The 21334-nt window shown below is 41.8% G+C and overlaps 1 protein-coding gene across 1 annotated transcript in view; it reads right to left on the bottom strand.

Annotated features, from left to right (window-relative positions):
• Positions 1-2916: 2916 nt before the first annotated feature.
• Positions 2917-21334, bottom strand: part of LOC133551954 (class I histocompatibility antigen, F10 alpha chain-like) — a 59390-nt gene continuing 40972 nt past the window's right edge. Inside the window, exons 2-6 of the mRNA XM_061899168.1 lie at positions 7118-7384; positions 6576-6854; positions 4218-4526; positions 3322-4052; positions 2917-3210 (exon numbers count right to left, since the gene is read on the bottom strand). Coding sequence (XP_061755152.1) covers positions 3886-4052; positions 4218-4526; positions 6576-6854; positions 7118-7384 — 1022 coding nt within the window. The 3' untranslated portion in view covers positions 2917-3210; positions 3322-3885. The remainder of the gene's footprint in view (positions 3211-3321; positions 4053-4217; positions 4527-6575; positions 6855-7117; positions 7385-21334) is intronic.

Here is a 21334-nt window from a genome sequence, read left to right on the forward strand (position 1 = left end):
GAGTTGGGGAAGTGATTAATTGAGTTAAATTTAGTGTGTTGCATACAGCTTTAAGGTTATCAGAAGAGGAAGTCAACCAGTCAAAATTTAAATCACCAACCAAGAGAAGTTCACTAGTCCACTCATAAAGGATTCAAGAGAGGCAAGGGCTTCAGTGGAGGCATAGGGAGGTCTATAACACCCTACAATTGCGAGAGTTTGGCCATGCGAGAATTCAAGCTGCAGGGCAAGGAGTTCAAATGGTTTAGTGATTGACAGTGATGATAATAAAGTAACATTAAATCTGTTTTTTATATACATAGCCACCCCTCCACCTTTTCGAGGACGATCGCATCGGAAGACATTGTATCCATTTATAGCAATGTCCTTGTCAGAGACTGCTTTACTTAGCCAGGTTTCTGATAAAATAAATATATCTGCATTGGTTGTTTGAATCCAAATTTTGACTGAGTCTAATTTTGGCAGTAGGCTTGTAATATTTGAATGAATTAAACCAAGACCTGACCTAGCTCTAAGTTCATCAGGAGTACTGATGTTGTATAAAGCTGGGCCTTGATTTGGTTGCACATTGCCTGATAGCAGAAGTAAGAGCAATATAAAGATTTTCCGTTTCATATGGCAAGGTGACCTCATGACAACATTATTTGGCTTCAAAATATCAAAATAAGTAATATCAGAAGGAGAAAACCATCTGTTTAGCACAGAAATAAACCATAACTGAAGCTGGTTAGAATTATTTAGCACTGACCCACATGTGGATATCAATAACCTTTGTGTAAATGCTGCAGTTTCAAAGGACCAGGTGATTGTTATTGCGTTTGGTAGAGTTAAAGGTTGGTGGAGCACCTGGTCAGGTACCCCACTACAATTGCAGAAAACAAGTCCAGGAAAAAGCATTAATATTAGAGAGCTTTTGTCAAAGTCATTGTTAAATTGTTTTACTACCTACCCAGGTCCAATAATCAAAGTTCAGATGTCCAAGCTACAAGAGTTGGAAGACCAAGCTAAGGCTAGCAGAGGCCCAGCTTTAGTCAGTCTGAGGCTAAGATGGATCCAGGCCGTGGAAGACGGAAGGCCAAGATGAAGCCAGTCGACTCAGACTGTAGGTAGTGGAAGGCCAAGCTGAGACTAGTATAGATCCAGACTGTGGCAGATGGAAGGCCAAGATGAAGCCAGTCGACTCAGACTGTAGGTAGTGGAAGGCCAAGCTGAGACTAGTATAGATCCAGACTGTGGCAGATGGAAGGCCAAAATTTCAGCTAGCAAAACATCCCCCGGCTTCTGCAGGTCAGAGGCCTCCAGATTTCCAAATCCGACAAAAGCAGTCAGAAATACCACTTTTTGGAAGTAAGCCTTCATTCATCAATTGTTACGCTTAAAACTAGTACAATTTACTTAAATCGGCTAAAAAAAGAGACTAAAACACATAGAAATTCAGACCACTTTGACAAGCAGACAAACAAAAGACAGTCCTGTCGGCCATCTTGGATTGGACATTCAACATTAACCCAATTTGGAAATCGGTCTGTAGTTATTTATATTTGTGGATTCACCTACTTTTGACGGAGGAAGAAGAAAGGCGGGTTTGCTGATTTTTGGAACGCTTTTGCTTGAAAGACTCAGGTTAAAAAGGCATGAAAAAGAAAAAAAGAAATAGAAATATTATACATTATGTCCCATATAAGCTCATACACGACACATTCTACAGATAGTGTATAAAAAAACCTAAATAGTGGAATAAAAGAGGTGAAAACATGTGAAATGGAACAAAGAAAAGTTGCATTGTTGAGTCTAATAAAGCTGCCATGCAGGTTGTTTTCTCTTTAAAGCTGTCATTGCTCAAAAATAATAATGAATCAAATTCAATGTTGTTACAAATTATTTAAACTAGTCATGGCTCCAATTACGTCACTTACAAAATTTGACTTAAGAGTATTTTTATAGGATATTTTATGTTTATCCTACAAAAAAAAAGGTTTTTGACTAATGGGGCAAAAAAAAAAAAACAGAAATGAAGAAGCTGTCACGTACTTGCATGGCTGCTCTAGTTGTGACCCCAAGATGCAGGAGACAGGAGGACGACGTGCGGGTGAGAGTCTTTTAATTCCCACAGGGAGCACAAGGAGGTGCAGCAGGGAAGTGCACAGAAGCATAAGCAGCATACAGAAAAACCAAAGTAACGTTTCACAAAACAATCCTTGAGCCCTGACTGGAGGGCGAGGCAGGCATAAATAGAAGCCAGTTGATTAAAGTAAAAGTACCAATGATTGTCACACACACACTAGGTGTGGTGAGATTTTCCTCTGCATTCGACCCATCACCCTCACCCCATGACCAGGTGTGGCCAGGCTGCCAATCAGCGACAGGTGAGGAGGGAAAAGGGCTCAGGGAGACAAACAGGAAGTGGGACCAAAATAAGAGCGCTGACTAGGAGATAAACACAAACGCAAACAGACCGCGTGACACCTGACGTGACAGGTCGTCACAGAAACGAGGGATGGATCTGAAATTTATCGAGGGACTTAAGTGTTGAAAGTAAAAATAAATGTTTGACTTATTTTTATGAGTGGGGCCCGTTTGGATCCTAATAATTTCAGTGGGACAAGTTTTGTCATTGCTCAAAAAAAAATAATGGATTAAAATCGATGATGTTATGAATTATTGACATATTTAAAATTGCAATTAAGTTGAGTGAAAATTATTATTTTGTGCTTTTGCCATAACAAAACAAGGTTTTGACAAAAATGGCGTAAATTATGAAAAAAAAAAAAGACTGATAAGGACGGATAAACCTGAAATTGATCTAGGGATTTAAGTGTTGAATGAAAAAGTAAAAACATAAACAAAAATGACCTACTTCTACCATTTTTATGACTGAGACTCTTCCTGGTCCCCAAGAAAGCAGTGCGAGGCGAGTGGAGGAAAAACGGATTTATTGACAGAGATGTGACACAATGTGATATTGATCATAAGCAGCGGCCATTGAAAGAAAAGAAGAAATCCTCGTCATGACGTCAAGGCCATGAAACGTGCGATTTTACAGCCACCAACGTTTGATCTTGAAAGTCTTTTAACGGCCAAAGAAGAATACATGGAATAGCGTGAGGAGCAGTCGGACGAAGAACAAAGCACATCTCCATCTCATCTCCGAGTGTGATGACGTCCCTCAGCGATGGAGACATCTCCCTGTGTTCCAGTGCACAAAGCATCCTGGAGGAAGAAGACCACTCAGCACATTCCCGACAGAAGCAGGTGAATCCAAGTTGAACATCATCTTCACACAAGAACATTTGGAGGTGCAGACAGTCCATGTGAGCTTACTCAGCCTTCAGCCGCCTGCACGTTCTCGTCGAGCTCCACGCCGCCGTGGCGAGCTGCGGGACAAACGCAAACGGTGAAGGAAGAACATCCAGAAGGTGCCTCGTCACTCACATCAGATCTTTGAGGTGTGACTTGGAAACATGACGAGTCAGCACACTTGATGTCTCATTTGGCTGATCCTCATCATGAGGACTCCTGTCAAAAGTGAGATATGCCAGACTTTGTATTGCGTGTGCTCACAGGAGGGACTTTTATTGTGAAGGAGTCAGCTCCAGTTGGGCTTTTCCGGCTAAACTTGTAACAAAGGTCCACATCAGACCTCCATGTGAGTGACGCTTCACCACGGCTTTGTTTCTTGCGGCTCAAAGAAAAGATGTTTTACTTACCAGCTGGATCGTACTGGGCTGAAATGAAAGAGAAACAAGGTGAAGTGGACTTTTCCCCTCACGTCACGCCGTGTTTCTACGTGAGAGTGTGCGCTCTGTCTCTGTGGATCTTTGAGTGTTTGGCTGGAAGGCAACTAAAAGATGGCCGCACCTTTGCAGCCCGGATGAAAGCATCAACTCACGGCCTGGACCGAGTGCACCGAGAAGAAGAAGACAGAGGACATTGGCGTCCCTCACCTTGTCTGTTTCTGTGACGCCTGACCATGACCATGATGATGATGATGATGATGATGGCCGCCACAGCGAGGACCGCCGCCGTGGCAGCGAGGGCGACGCTCAAGTTGTCTGTGGAGAGCAAAAAAGCACAAGTGGAGTGACAAAGCATGAAGAGGAAACCTTCATGACTACTTTGCATGCAGACGTCAAGCGTTGTCATGGTGACATGGATCAATAATGGTGACAGGTGGACTTGTGATGGGAAACATCTCCAACTAAATGTGTCTTTCTCACCTTCATGGCTTGCGTTGCTCAGGATGCTTCTTCTCTCCAGCTTGGTGACCAAGTCCTCCTTGACGCCTGACAGCTGAAACACACATTCGTACTTGCCCTCCACGTCGGCCGTCACCTCCACTTTCAGCGCCACCGACATCTGGAAGGTTCCGTCGTGGTTGGGGAGTATCTCTCCGTGCTCCACGTCCTCGAAGATCTGCTCGCCGTCTTTCCTCCAAAACAGGTCGGCACCGTCGGGGTAGAAACCTGTCGCCATGCAGCTGACCGGAGAGGACGGCGTCTTCTGGAGCAGGAACACCTCTGGAAGCTCTGCACAGGAAGTGATGTCACGTGTGAACACAGGACAACGTGGGGAGAAGGTGGGGATGGAGAGAAGGTGTGGATGGAGGTAAAAATGAGGAGAAGGTGTGGATGGAAAGAAGGTGTGGACGGAGGAAAGATGGAGAGAAGGTGTGGATGGAGGTAAAAATGGAGAGAAGGTGTGGATGGCAAGAAGGTGTGGATGGAGGTAAAAATGGAGAGAAGGTGTGGATGGAAAGAAGGTGTGGACGGAGGAAAGATGGAGAGAAGGTGTGGATGGAGGTAAAAATGGAGAGAAGGTGTGGATGGAGGTAAAAATGGAGAGAAGGTGTGGATGGAAAGAAGGTGTGGACGGAGGAAAGATGGAGAGAAGGTGTGGATGGAGGTAAAAATGGAGAGAAGGTGTGGATGGAAAGAAGGTGTGGACGGAGGAAAAATGGAGAGAAGGTGTAGACGGAGGTAAAGATGGAGAGAAGGTGTGGATGGAGGTACAGATGGACAGAAATTGTAGATTAAAGTAAAGATGGAGATAAGGTAATAATGGAGGTAAAAATGGAGAGAAAGGGAGAACGGCGGTAAAGATGGAGAGAAAGGAAGAATGGAGGTAAAAATGGAGAGAAGGTGAGAACGGAGGTAAAGATGAAGATTAGGTGAGGATGATATAAAGATGGAGAGGAGAGAATGGAGGTAAAGATGGAGAGAATGATATAAAGATGGAGAGAAGGAGAGAATGATGTAAAGATGGAGAGAACATGTGGATGGAGGTAAATATGGAGAGAATGGCGGTACAAATAGAGAGAAGGGGAGAATGGAGGTATAGATGGAGAGAAGGAGAGAATGAGATAAAGATGGAGAGAAGGTTAGAGTGGAGGTAAAGATGGAGAAAAGGTGATGGAGGTAAATATGGAAAGAAGAAGAGAATGAGATAAAGATGGAGAGAAGGTTAGAGTGGAGATAAAGATGGAGAAAAGGTGAAGATGGAGGTAAAGATGGAGAGAAGGTGAGAATGGAGGTAAAGATGGAGAGAAGGTGAGAATGGAGGTAAAGATGGAGAGAAGGTGAGAACGGAGGTAAAGATGGAGAGAATGTGAGAATGGAGGTAAAGATGGAGAGAAGGAAAGAAGGAGAGAATGAGGTAAAGATGGAGAGAAGGTGAGAACACAGGTTAAGATGGAGAGAACGTGTGGATGGAGGTAAAGATGGAGAGAATGGAGGTAAAGATGGAGAGAAGAGAATGGAGGTAAAGATGGAGGGAAGGGAAGAATGGAGGTAAAGATGAATAGACGGTGAGAATGGAGGTAAAGTTGGATAGAAGTTGAGGATGGAGGGAAAGATGGAGGGATGGAGAGAATAAGGTAAAGATGGAGAGAAGGAGAGAATGATATAAAGATGGAGAGAAGGAGAGAATAATGTAAAGATGGAGAAAACGTGTGGATGGAGGTAAAGATGGAGAGAATGGAGGTAAAGATGGAGAGAAGGGAATGGAGGTAAAGATGGAGTGAAGGGAAGAATGGAGGTAAAGATGAATAGACGGTGAGAATGGAGGTAAAGTTGGATAGAAGTTGAGGATGGAGGGAAAGATGGAGGGATGGAGAGAATGATATAAAGATGGAGAGAAGGATGGAAAGATGGAGAAAAGGTGAGAACGCAGGTTAAGATGGAGAGAACGTGTGGATGGAGGTAAAGATGGAGAGAAGGAGAGCATGAGATAAAGATGGAAAGAAGGTTAGAGTGGAGATACAGATGTAGAGGTGTAGATGGAAGTAAAGATGGATAGAAGGGGAGGATGGAGGTAAAGACGAAGAGGAGAGAATGAGATAAAGATGGAGTGAAGGTGTAGATGGAGGAAAAGACGGGAAAAAGGTGAGGATGGAGGTAGAGATGGAGAGAAGGTGAGAACAAAGGTAAAGATGGAGAGAAGGTGAGAATGAAGGTAAAGATGGAGAGAAGGTGAGAGAAAGAGAGAAGAGTATAAAGAGACAGGGTGTAATGTCAGTAATGTTCCTATAGGGGGAGTGCTAACAAGTTAAAAGGTGAAAGTACATGTTGTGTTTCTACCTGTTCTCATTAGGACCTCCTTCCCATTGTTCACATACTTCTTCAAGTAAGAAGGACATTCCTCAGTGAAGTAAAACTTTTGGTGGTCTAGTAGATGTTTGTTCTGGTCCCAATTGAGTTTGTCGGGGAAAGCTTGTTGTTTTGCTGCAGTAAATGTCCATGTCTTCATGTCCAACGATATGTAATCTTCTCCATCATAACCTTGCTGATACCAACCTTTAACTTCATCAGTCTCATCATTCCATTCACATCCAGTCATCCTCTGGAGAATGTGAACACCTGAGACACACACAGTGTTGTAAAGCAGAGTGACACACACGCACACGCACACGCACACGCACACGCACACGCACGCGCACGCGCACGCGCACGCGCACGCACACGCACACGCACACGCACACGCACACACACACACACAGTATTAGTGTAGGTTATTATGGGATGGACAGAGACAAGTATCAGTGCAGTAATGTGTGTTTACTACAGTATAAAAAGAGTACATCAAATACATTTAAGTAGTAGAAAGTTCAACATAAACAAACCTCCAGTTTGGTTGAAACGCTTCTTAAGAACTTCAAGGCTGTGTTTGTCCCTCAACTCATTACCAACACTGAACTCTGTTTGTCTCTGCCAGTATTTTGGATCCTCTGCTGTGATTTTGTTCATCCAGTCCTGTTTGGCTTCTGCTTTCCTGCTGTTGCTGTCATAGTGATCAATCTGAACTCCATCAACATAACCAACCTCCACAAACTCTGGGAAGTTTGGAACTTGAGAGGACGCAGTGAGGAAATACTGCAGCGTGTGAATCACTGAAAGAAGAAAACAACAACAGGATGACTTTTTATTATTTTGTTTCATGTTCAACAATCTTGCACTGTGAATATTTTAGCTCCTTCCGTCTTCAGTCGGGTCTTAAAGTGAACATCAAACACTGCTAGATATCACAGTCAAGACTCACATGTTCTATGACAAATACAACACATTAATAATATTACTAACATCTGTTGACAGTTTGAACATTTTGAAAATAAACATATATTTTCTACAATGGAGGCTGAATAAAAAGTACAAGAGTTGAACACAACCTGTTCTGCCCATTTGATGTCGACTCTTACTGACACCTTGTGGCGGGGTGATGTTACTACACTTGATTAGTTTCTGACACTTCCGTGTTTGAAGATTTTTGTTCGTTCTTACAAGCCTTGGAAAAAATAAGTCTTTGAACAAGAAATACTAAAGTCAAAATAAATAAAGAGCTTAAATGGATTTCTCAGCTTCTGTAACCTTCTTGGAACATTTTGAATTTTACTTAGAAAAAGGGAAAACAATAAAATATGTTTAAAAATAACCAGGATTAAGTAAAAAAGGGCTTGAATAATACAACAATAATTTAATTAATAAGTAAGAGAAACTATCAGAAGTCAAATAAGTGAAGGCACAAAGAGGATTTATGAATAAAATATTAATAAACTTATAAAAAGGACTTACCAGGCGTCACGCTGTGCATTTGCACGACCAGAAGAAAGAATAAAAACAAGTTCATGATGTCAGCGCGAAACAAAAAGATGTTTGCCACTTTTAATCCCGCAGAGAAAGACAAAAGTGACGAACACTCGCTTGACTCGCAAACAGGAAAAATGAACCAGGAACTGTCGAGGCTCTTTTTATAATACTCCACCTGAGCCAATGAGGAGTCAGCATTCTGTGACGTCACAGTGAGGAGAGAAAACGAAACGCTATTCTGCACAGAAAAGTGGCAGCAGTCAACTGACAAGAAGTCTTCTACTGGACTCACTAGAGAGCGCCCCTTGTGGCCACGTCAGGTAAATGCTTGTGTGGCTTTTCTGGGAAATCACGTGACTTGACAACAAAAAGGTGTGTCAAGTTGGCCGCCAAACTTGGAAAGAAAAGAAAGAAAGAGGAATGAAGGTGAGATTGAGAGTTAAAAGTAATGACAGGGCTGGAACATCCGATCAGTGATCGTATTGTAGTCCTCTCAAGAAAGCATCAATACAAATAATGATTGATAGACATAAAGTCGCTACACCGCAGGACATCCTCACTTCTTTTTATTTCACGTCTTAACTTTCACCTCCGTTATGTCTCCCAAGCGTGAGGCGTCCCTGCTGGGGTAACGGGACACGCATCTGCCTCGCATGGGTTCGATTCCCGGCCAGGGTTGCATCAGGAAGTTTCATCCTGAGTAAAAAAGTCAGCAGAAAGCCTTCATGAGATGGACTCGCTGTGGCCAAAGTGCTGAACGTGGGGGAAAAGTGTGAGGCAGACGCTTCTGCTGGCAGAATATCAAAGAAAGTGAAAGTAAAAGTAGACACGGTAAAGCCAAACATTGCACTCGATGGTGATCATTTTTATTTTTATTTTGTCGTACCTGTCAAAGGTGAACACACTTATCCACGTAGGTGAGTAGTAACGAGTTACATTTACTTAGATAAGAAACACAACTTTTACTTTGCTATATAACATATTCAATATATGTATAAAAATATACATTTAGGCCTCCACTCAGGCTTCATCCCAGGGACCCCAAAGGATTTTGGTCAAAAAAATATTTAAAATGTGTCATTAATTTGTATTATTATTATTCCAGGTTTAAATCTGTAGATCAACATTAGGTCTATCTGTCAATATAAGGTTTTCAAAGATTTAAGTTGTATGCCCTTTTTGTCAAAGAAAACCCTGTTTTGTTATGGGAAAAAAACACAAAATATGCAATAGTTTCCCCCAATAGAATTTTAAAGAGGAATATTTGAGAGTATATAATAATTGGAGCCTTAAAAAATTCAACACATAAAAACATTGATTTTAATTTATTTTTATTTTTTAGAAATGACACAAAAGAAAAATCCTACTGAAATTATTGGAGATCCAAAAGTGTCCTACTCATTAGAAATAACAAAAAATATATTTTTTTACTGTTTACTTTAAACACAATCATCTTCAGATGAACTTCAGATCCATCCATCAAGTATATATATATATATTATTGGTGTTTTTTTTTATTTTATATGGCATACACAAAATATGCAACATTTTCCCCCAAAAACATCTCAAAGTGGAATATTTAATGTGGCGTCGTTGGAGCCTTGAATAGGTCAATAATCCATAATGACATTGATTTTGATTTATTGTTATTTTTTTAGTAAACAACAGCCTAGATGGCAGCTTTGTGTTATTAGAGTAAACATTGCAACATTTTCTTGTCACATTTCACCTGTTTGCTCTTTAATAGCACTTTTTTTTGTTTTATTGTATTTTTAGAATTTGCTTTGGCCATTACAAAATTACCCGTGGGCCGCAAATGGCCCCCGGGCCACACTTTGGACACCCCTGTACGAAGATGACAGGGGATGCAAAACAATAACACATGCCCTTCTTATTTATGATTTACTTTTTAAATTTGACCTCAGTTCTGTACGCTGCTGCTGGAATTTTTAATTTTCCTGAGGGAACTCTACTGAAGGAATCAATAAAGTACTATCCTTCTATCTATCCTCGCTCATCCATGCGGACTTGGCTCTCTTGGTTGCTTTGTTGGGTCTGCTCCTGTCTCCGGCCATACTCCCCCCACCACAGCAGACGTTGGCGTGGAACACCACAGAGTGTATATGTTTGTTTTTTGTTGTTGTTTTACTTTTGCGTCTGGTTGCATCAGCTCTCATCTTTTAAAGTCTTTAATGTCCTTTGTGTTCTTTGACGTTTCCCTCTTACACACATGTTTATGTGTGGTATGGCTATGAGGTTTGTTTCCCTTGGCCTCAGTCTGGACCCCCTCTACAGGGGCCCAGATGTTTGCTGTTGCACAGGCATGGGATAAAGTGTGTAACTTTTTGTCTGTAATATACATCATTGCAGTTTTATTTTTATTAGCATGGATGTAATCTAGGAACAACATTTCATAATTAATATCCAAAACCCCTGTAGCGGTAAAGTCCTATACTTTTACTGCTACTGGTTGCCGAATATAAATGAAGCTAGTTCAGACGTGTGCAACCGGCTAATAATTGAGGCCCTGAATTGTGTCCATGTTTAACCAAAATATTTACTAACATAAAGTCACAATTATATAACACACTTTGTTCAAAAACGGAAAATACACGGGAGCAAACAAACACTAGCCTGGCACAGTCAAAAACTGTTGCGCCTCTACTCAGCAACACCTGGGCAAGATCCTGACTCCTCCCTAAATATCCAGGCACTTGGCCTTGGAGCCAACCCCTTGAGTGACGTCATCAATTTGACAGACAGAAAGTGTATTTGGCTCTAACACACCTGCCCCTAATTGCTGCTGGCGTGACGAACAGAGCGATTTAATTTGGAATCGATAAAACAAAAATAGAGCCATAATACCAAAAACAAACACCTCTTTCTTTGGTTTTCATGTTCCCTTTTGCAATAATGCAGTTAATTTACTCAATACCTTCACCTAGAAGGCATATCTTTGTAACAGGTCTTTAGATGATAATCCTTTTTGTTTGCAGGCAAACTTTTTTCATTTGTCCACTTTTGTCGCTCTTGTAGCAACGGTAAATATTCGTGAAACCACCTGTTCCAAAAAAGGTCAGCGATATATTGCCTCTGCCTCCATTTCCTTATGCACATCCAATACAGGTGATCTATTACCAACAGTACATGTAGACTGTAGCTGTCTTCTTTTCCTACTCCTGGCCATCAGCTTTCTTCGTCACCTTGGGGGTAGGAGAGCTTTTTTTTCTTCTCAGTTTCCTCCTCTTCTTCTCCCAAAGGACTCTCGGGGTCGTTTTCTTCCTCCTCTTTCGGGGAACTCTTCTCTTTTTGGACTTGCCATAGTCGCTGTCCTCGTCATCTTCCACCATGAAGTCTTCATCACTGCCAGACTCATCAGGATCCAGGTAAGCTTCCTCTGGGTCATCCTGCTCTTCATCCTCACGGCCTCCGTCACCCAGAAGGATTTCCCGCTGTTTCGACACGGCCTTGGAGACTGCCTGGCGTATTGTTCGCATTCGACTGACTTTTCTTTCACCGTCACTGTCATCTGCGCTCCGTTTTCTTTTTGGTGTCTTCCTGCTGGGCTTCTCTATCTTGGGCTTCTTTTCCTTTTTTGACATATCCTTTTGATCTTTGGATCCCTGCTCATTGAAATCATGCATGTAATGGTTCATAAGCGGTTCCTCCAAACTGTTAACAGTAACTGTGGGGCGTGTCATTGCCTTGTAATGGCCCATTAATCACCCACCCCAATAGGGTTCTGACAGCATAAGGTCCATCTCCGTGGCTGTTAATCACCTCCCGTGGTTCCATTCACTTTGAGGCGTTGGTACCAATTAACAGGTCCACGTTGGCAGTTATCCGAGGAATTTTAATGCCTTGGAGGTAAGGCCACTTATCAAGTTCTGCCTCACCAATCAGATTGTTAGTGTACACGGGCATCTGCCTTTGAGTGAAGACATCAGGAAGCTGAAAAAAACTTACTACAAGTAAGCTGAGAGATTTCCAGACCACTGCTCGGGACCACCTTACTGTGCCCCAAGGTGCGCAAGTGGATTTTTGTTTTTCGGCCTTCTGTGTTCAGCCTGTTCACCAATTTAAAACATGTAATTTAAAACATTTGTATGCACGTACAACACTTAAAACCTTCAGTATATCAGTATGTGGAATTAAATTATGGAATGGATTAAGCAAAGCAATCAAACAATGTACTAATATGATCCACTTCAAGAAACTCTTCAAACTGGAAGTGTTAACAAAGTACAAAAATGAATAACCATGATAAACATTCTGATTTTACTCACTCATTCATTCTCAAAATAATCTGACTTATCTCATCATATGGATTAAAATTTAAGCAATTATTTATTTATTTATTTATTTATTTGTATTACTTATTACTTATGGAGTATACATTGTGAATACATTGAGAACAGGAAGTGAACAAAAGTTTTAGCAACTGTTATGTAAAGAAAAGGGGTAGGATTAAATAAGCTCTGCTTCTTCCTCCTCCTTTTTGAACATGTTGAAAAGAGAAACTGGAAATTGTGATGTATCATGTTGTATGCTTGCATGTTCGAAATAAACTAAAACTCAAACTCAATTGTTCAGAACAGAAGGTGCCTGTGCTTCCTGGATCCAGGAAAGCATATGTCTGGACTATCTTGCTGCCGTTTGAGTACTTCACTTGAACGGGCAGGATGGGTAAAATTCCATATTTGCCAGCCCCTGTATGGCCACAAGTTGATGAGGTAGTGCAAATATCTGCTTTTACCTTTGGAAGTTGGCTATTTTCTCCACTTTCCAGATGTCTCCTGTCAATATGTAGCACTTTGGGATGCGTCTTGTTGCAGTAAGAGCACGTGATGCGCCTGTCGCAACTCTTGCTCAGGTGCCCTGTGCACAGGCAACCAAAACACAGGCCTTTTTCTTTTAGAAAGTCAAGCTTTTCCCTGTGTGCCTTATTTTCCAGTATTGGACAGTCCTCCAATGCATGTTCACTTGTACAGTAAAGACAAGAGGTGTTCACAAACTTATTGAGGTGTGGAGCCGGTGTAGGTTTAACGACAACTGTCACATGAGTTGCGAAACTGTTCCTTCTGAACTGTGATTTGCGTTGATGTATAGGCTTGGGTTTGGTTACTCCTTTATTTCGAAGGATGTTTTGAATGTCGCCAAAGACAGGATCCGAAGCAGTTCTGACTTGCTGTTCAATAAATTTCACAATGTCTGTGAAACAAGCACGTCGCCTTTGTTGGTCAACAATGTCGGCTGCTTTTCCTCTCCACTGGTCCCTTAATTTGTGTGGCAGCTTTTGTATGAGCATCTTCATGCTAGCTGGCACCAGCCTTGGCGTCACTATAGACCGCCATTTTAAACTAGACAAACAAGTCCATGGCGTTTTAAAATTGTGTTTTTATCACCTTCGTCTTTTAGTAAAGGTTAAACCGTTTTTATCTTTTAACCTTTTTGAACAAGTCGTGCATGCTTTTATTTCAAGTGGCCTGGACTACTGCAATGCACTTTATGCTGGCATTAGCCAAAAAGCTCTCTCCCGGTTGCAGTTAGTCCAGAACGCGGCAGCAGGACTTTTAACAGGGGCCAGGAAACGCCAGCATATAACCCCAATTCTTCAGAGTTTGCACTGGCTCCCTGTTCATTTTAGAATTTAATTTAAAACATTGCTGTTTGTTTTTAAATCTTTACATGGACTGGCACCTCAATATATCTCGGACCTCATCCAAATTTACATTCCTGCGCGCGCTCTGAGGTCCGAGAGCCAGTTCCAGCTCGTGGTGCCCAAGACCAGACTTAAGACCAGGGGAGACAGGGCCTTCTCTGTGGTCGGCCCTAAGCTCTGGAACACTCTGCCCCTCATGTTCAAACTGCTTCCGCAGTGGACTCTTTTAAGTCTCGTCTTAAGACCCACTTTTATTCTTTGGCTTTTAACACTACGTGAGTTGTGTGGTCCTCTGTCCTCTGTTGTCCTCTGTGTTTTTTATACACTTTGATTTTTATTTTACTGTTTTAATTGATTTTACCCTTTAAAATAGTTTTTAATCATATTTGTTTTTATTGGTTTTATATTTATTTATTTTTTGTTTTTATTCAGTCATTGGTGGAGCATAATATGTATATATATTTTTTATTTTATTTTATTTTATTATTATTTTTTTTACAATTGTTTTTAACATGGCTGTGCAGCACTTTAGGAACGTTATTGTTGTTTAAATGTGCTATATAAATAAAGTGGATTGGATTGGATGTTGAGCTCGTCCAAGTACTGCAGCTCATCCATGGCATTGGAGCATTCTCGCAAGTACAGTGCGAAAGCTTGGAGATTTTTTACATCCTCAAACTTGATGTTTGGCCATACCATAATTTTGTCCAGGTAGGCTGCTGTTATTTTTGAAGGATTTCCAAAGTGTTCCCTTAGTAGGCGTTTTGCTGTAGCATAGCCTCTCTCTGTAGGCATATAGAGGCAACTGCGCACCAACTCTCTGGGCTGTCCTTTGGTAAACTGCTCCAGATAATACAAGCAGTCACCACGATCATTGGTTTTTGCCTCTATACAATACTCAAAAGCTTTTACGAAAGCCTGAAATTGCAATGGGTCACCTTCAAAAAACGGAATTTGTCCTTGTGGAAGTAATTGGGAGGTTTGTGCTTGAACCAGGAGTGCCATCATTTCATTTTGCCTCTGTAATATAGTGTGGAATTCACCTGGTATTGTGTTGCCTTGAAATGATTGAGATGCTTGAGGTAAATTTTGCCTTGATTGGTTTTCCACAGGATCCAAAATTGATGAGCGAAGTGGTTGGTTGTTTGGTTGAGGGTGTGAATGGACCTTGTTTGGGGCATTCTTGGCTGTGTGAAGCTCTGAAGGAGCAGCTTTAAGAGCATGGCCGGCTCTACGCAGGGGCAAGAGGGGGCAGAGCCCCCTTAAATAAATGTCTTGCCCCCTCAAATCAAAATTTGAGAAAGTAAATTTTGATAAACTCACAAAATTACTATATTACAAGTTGAAAAAATTATCTGCACTAGCGGAAAAATGCGCCGAAAAAGGGACACACACGATATAGTAGTGTCGGCTTCCCTCTCATTCCTCCCTCCGCTGTGCGTGTATTCCACATTCCACAGGCTGCGCAGCAGACACACACCCGCACACACTCCTCAGCCCTCAGTAAACATCCAATCACTGTTTCATTATGAAAGTAAAAGAAAAGGAAAAGTTGTCTACATTTATCATATACTTGTTAGGATGGGTGTTTTTGTGTAGTCTTATCCGTCATAAACACGTTTATCGTTGCGGACTTTCGGTGCTACGGAGTTCCTTTTTTTTTACAACTTGACGAGAGCAGTGACAGTGGAGGCTCTGAGCAGCAGTGGTTTGGAAGGCAGAGAGCCACCACTGTCCCTGTAACAAGCTACAAGTCATTTATGATGCTGTTAATGACGGTAAAATGAAACATAAGGTATATATATCCTGCTTAGCAGTCCTCCTCTGCTGTCCTCTGTTCAGAGCGGAGTCCCTAGCAACGGCCCGTTTTACTTAGCAACGGTCTGGCAATCGACTGCTGGAATTCTTTTTCTGTAGTTTTTCTTGTAATTCTACATAGTCAACCTTTAGTGTTTCAGTCTACATTTTGTAATAAACAAATTATAAATTTCATTTGATATGACCAAGACACCTAAAAACAAAAACACAACCGTTTTCATCAATTTACAAGCAAGTGGGCAACACACATGCATTGGAGTGAATGAATTTTGTGCCCAAATGAGTGCCCACGTTCTGTTTTATAAATTAGTTTGAGATTCTTTTTTATCATTATTCATCAGACTACCTTTCAGTTTTGTAAATATTGACTGTAGTGTGTGAAGTCCTACTTTGGGTCCAAATTTATTTGAGAGTTAGGCCATCCAGTTAGGATAAATGTTATGTTGTTGGTTGATAAAATCTGGATGAAGGATGTTTTATTTTATTTTATTCATTTATTTGTATTTTTATTTTTCAGTTTCCCCCCTGAGGGATTGCCACCTTATTGTGGTCAGGGGGTTTGCGTGCCTCAGTGACCGTAAGAGCTATACCAGCAGGAGCTTAGTCTTCAGGTGGGACACCCAAGTTGGACAGGTCTGAAGGTAGAGGCCTGACAAAGTGCAATCCACTACTCCAGGTTGGGGTTGGACACATAGCTAAAGACCCATTTCAATGAAGAAAGCATCGATACTATAAGCACAAAAAAAAAAGTGCTGAAGCATGATGTGTACACATGATGCCCCCTTCACATTTCTGACTGCCCCCTTATGATAAGCATGCCTAGAACCGCCCCTGTTTAAGAGATGTCTTAAGTTGTTGTACAGGCGGAGCAGGCATTTTTTTTTCCGTTTTGTCCTTTGCCTATAATAGGACTCCATTCCATCAGACTTTTTGCTCCTGCCGGCAACACTGGCTTCATGGAGGACAGACAATTTAGCATTGTGGGCTGCTATTTCAGCATCCAACTCCATTTGCTCCTTTTTCCTCCTTATGGCCGCTGCTTGTTCCTCCTGTTCCCTCTTTAGAGTTGCTGCCTGCGCCTCCAATGCATGGATCTCTTTTAAAGCAATAGCACGGGCGCCAAGTGCTGCCTTATCTGCCTCTGCTATTATGCGAGCAGAAGAAGTGGAAGACATTTTGCTTTTGTTTGAGATAAAACAATAGATGGAACATTTGAAATGCTGTCATGGGGTTGTAGACTTTCATTTTCAAAACCATCAACAGCGGAACCCTCATTTTCAACCTCATCATCATTGTCATCATTTTTAAAACACAACAACCTGTCAACCTTTTCAATAAAACCATCAAAATTCAACATTTTTGCTTTGTACCAAGTCTCATGTTTAATACGCTCATATTCTGGCAACAGAGACAACAAAGTTATGTGTACTTTTCTAATTTCATGATATAAATCCATCCATCCATCCATCCATCCATCATCTTCCGCTTATCCGAGGTCGGGTCGCGGGGGCAGCAGCCTAAGCAGGGAAGCCCAGACTTCCCTCTCCCCAGCCACTTCGTCTAGCTCTTCCCGGGGGATCCCGAGGCGTTCCCAGGCCAGCCGGGAGACATAGTCTTCCCAACGTGAGCTAAAGGAGGAATTTAGCAGGTTTATGGATTTATATCTTCCCTATATCTTTCGACACGTTGGGAAGATATAAATCCATAAACCTGCTAAATTCCTCCTTTAGCTCATGTGTACGTGTTTCGTCATTTATCACAGCAATGAGCCCCTCTTTTAGTATTGAGAGTCTTTGCAACTTTGATTTTCTTTCCCCCTGCAAACTTTCAATTTTGTGACCTAGAGCCTTGGGTGTCATTTTTACCACACGTTTTTTCCCTTCAACCCCTTGTCCAACATTGTCACGTTCAGCCACAGTGTCCCCTTGTGGCTGTTTGTGTTCATCAGCGCATGCGTGTGCTTCCTCCTCCTCCATTTGGAAAAGTCAAAGTTTGTCAACCCGTGCGCAGGTCAAGTCAAATAGTCACCAATAAATTGGATTTTTCAATATTTGTGCCTTTAGGTGAGGCAGTTTGTGACTTAAATGTAGTGGTAAAGTCCTATTCTATTACTGCTACTGGTTGCCGAATATAAATGAAGCTAGTTCAGACGTGTGCAGCCGGCTAATAATTGATGTCCATAATTGTGTCCATGTTTAACAAAAATATTTAATTTCATAAAGTCACATTTATATAACACACTTTGTACAAAAACAGAAAATACACGGGAGCAAACAAACACTAGCCTGGCACAGTCAAAAACTGTTGTGCCTCTACTCAGCAACACCTGGGCAAGATCCTGACTCCTCCCTAAATATCCAGGCACTTGGCCTTGGAGCCAACCCCTTGAGTGACGTCATCAATTTGACAGACAGAAAGTGTATTTGGCTCTAACACTGCTTTTATACCCAATCATGGCACCCACCTGTTCCCAATTTGCCTGTTCACCTGTGTGACGTTTCAAATAAGTGTTTGATGAGCATTCCTCAACTTTCTCAGTCTTTTTTGCCACTTGTGCCATATTTTTTCAAACATGTTTCAGGCAATTCCAAATGAGCTAATACTTGCAAAAAATAAAGTTTTCCAGTTTGAGCGTTTAGTATCTTGCCTTTGCAGTCCATTCAATTGAATATGGGTTGAAAAAGATTTGCAAATCATTGTTTTCTGTTTTTATTTACCATTTACACAACGTGCCAACTTCATTGGTCTCGGGTTTTGTATATTGAAAAAAAGAACATAATTTAAAAAAATAATAAAGGCCACAAAAACGCATCGATCAAATTGGTTGTAATTAGCCCCTTAAGTCCTTTAGCAGCTATAAAATGATGTTGCTGAAAAGACAATATCTGTAAAATGTGTGTCTGTGGAGCACAAGCACTGATCCTGCAGCCGTGTGTGGAACTGTCAGTGTGCCCAGTTACTAAATAAAAACTAAATAGTGCTGGCACGACAGCGGTGAGTGTTGATAAATCATATTGGGCGTGATAAATAATTATATTCGCATTTTCTCCCAGTATTGTGGGAGTTTTAATGATCAGCATATATTTTGCATGTTAATGAAGACAGAGACCCAAAATGTATTGCACGCCTTATTCTGCTCACTTAAGAGACACAATCCACTTTGCACAGGTTTAGTAGATCAGCTCTGCGTGTGCTATCGGGTTTGCACGAGTTTTAATACACGCAAACCTTTAATAAATCAGGCCCTATGAGTCCAACTCCATCCTGGAGATGAGGATTGCACTTTGTCAGGCCTCTACCTTCACACCTGTGCAACTTGGGTGTGCCACCTGAAGACTAAGCTCAAAATAACCACAAGAAGGTGCCAATCTCTCAGGAGGGGAAGTAAAAAAATAAAAGTGAACTCAACTCAATAAAGTATCCTTGATCCACATTTTTCCCACCATCACTACATTTATCTTAACTTGATGGCCTAATTCTTCAACTGAATGTTCACCTTTAGTAGGACTTCACACACAATAGTCAATATTTACACCACTGACAAGTACAATCCACTTATGAGCAAAACAAAAACATTCTTCTCAAACTAGTTTATCAACAAGTCAGCTGCGTCATGCCTCAAAGTTTCCGCCTCCTCCACTTATTCACACACAGAGAAACTTAACAGCACTGCCTACACTCTAGACCAGGGGTCTCAAACTCAATTTACCAGGGGGCCACTGGATGCAGAGTCTGAGTGAGGCTGGGCCGCAAGAAAAGATGTATTTATTTATTTTTTTTGCATACTCCTCAGCATGTCTAGTTGTATAATGACGTTTCAAATTGTATCCCTTGTGCAACTTTCTGGGTGCAAATAAGACACGTCGGGGTGCCCCTGTGCTCAACAAAGAAATATCGCATCTCCCACTTTTCCTGGAATTGTCTTTGCTCATCACTAACCCTTCTCTTCACTGCAGGCTTTGAAAAAGACATGTTTGGGGTTGTGGAATATATTTGTATTTAGCCCACGCACGGAGAATAATATTGTTTCCGCAATGTGCGTCGCTCCGCTTTTCCTCCCTACAGCAACACGGCGGTCGGCGGATAATAGCCGGGAAAGTACCGGGATAGCGAGCGCAAAAAAGTGACGGCTCCCGGAGTGTTTATATGTAGTGTTCATCGTGTGAGGCAATGCAAACTAAACAAGAAAAAAAAAGCAAATAACGGTTTGAATTGGTCCAGGTTATCGGGGACTGTTATTACTGACGGACAGGTGTCGCGGTGTGACTGCAGCCAGGCACCTAAGTGAACCCCCGTCTCCATGACAACGTCTCTGTCGCTTTCACTCATTTGCAGCTTTTCCACCAACGCAGGGTAGGCAACCCAGAACGTTGAAAGAGCCATTTTGGACCCGAATAACACAACGCTGTCAAGCGCCGTTCATATAAAACTTGCGGGCCGCACTAACATTAAAGGCCTACTGAAATGAGATTTTCTTATTCAAACGGGGATAGCAGGTCCATTCTATGTGTCATACTTGATCATTTCCAGATATTGCCATATTTTTGCTGAAAGGATTTAGTAGAGAACATCGACGATAAAGTTAGCAACTTTTGGTGCTGATAAAAAAGCCTTGCCTGTACCGGAAGTAGCAGACGATGTGCGCGTGACGTCACGGGTTGTGGAGCTCCTCACATCTGAACATTGTTTACAATCATGGCCACCAGCAGCCAGAGCGATTCGGACAGAGAAAGCGGCAATTTCCCCACTAATTTGAGAGAGGATGAAAGATTTGTGGATGAGGAAAGTGAGAGTGAAGGACTACAAAAAATAAAAGACTATATAGTGGGAGCGATTCAGATGTTATTAGACAAATTTACTAAGATAATTCTGGAAAATCCCTTATCTGCTTATTGTGTTACTAGTGTTTAAGTGTGATTACATGGTCGTAACTGTACAACCGCAACTTTCTTCAGCACCAGTCGACGGGTGGTGGTGACGCCCATCTCTGCCCTTCGCAAGGGACCCTCTCCGAAACACGATCTTTCAAAGTGACCGCTGCATAATACACTGTACTTTGTGTGTGTGGTCCAATCCAGCCGTGTTTGCTTGACCGCTCTGTTCCATAGTAAAGCTTCAACGTCATCCTTCAGGAATGTAAACAATGAAACACCGGCTGTGTTTGTGTTGCTAAAGGCGGCCGCAATACACCGCTTCCCACCTACAGCTTTCTTCTTTGATGTCTCAATTATTCATTGAAAAAATAGCTAAATATTCAGCAACACAGATCTCCAGAATACTGTGGAATTATGCGATTAAAACAGACGACTTATAGCTGGGAACGGTGCTGGAACAAAATGTCCTCTACAATGCGTGACGTCACGCGCACACGTCATCATACCGCGACGTTTCAGCAGGATACTTTGGCGCGAAATTCAAAATGGCAATTTAGTAAACTGGCATGTGTTGCAATGTTAATATTTCATCATTGATATATAAACTATCAGACTGCGTGGTCGCTAGTAGTGGCTTTCAGTAGGCCTTTCAATCAATCAATCATCAATCAATGTTTATTTATATAGCCCTAAATCACAAGTGCCTCAAAGGGCCGCACAAACCACAACGACATCCTCGGTAGGGCTCACATAAGGGCAAGGAAAAACTCACCCCAGTGGGACGTCGACCATGATGACTATGAGAAACCTTGGAGAGGACCACATATGTGGGCAACACAGGCACTGAGCAAAAGTCTCTTGCTCTCTGTCCCTCAGGACAGAACGGAAGGCTCCGAATGGAA

The sequence above is a fragment of the Nerophis ophidion genome, linkage group LG04 (assembly GCF_033978795.1).
Source record: "Nerophis ophidion isolate RoL-2023_Sa linkage group LG04, RoL_Noph_v1.0, whole genome shotgun sequence".
Taxonomy (NCBI): domain Eukaryota; kingdom Metazoa; phylum Chordata; class Actinopteri; order Syngnathiformes; family Syngnathidae; genus Nerophis; species Nerophis ophidion.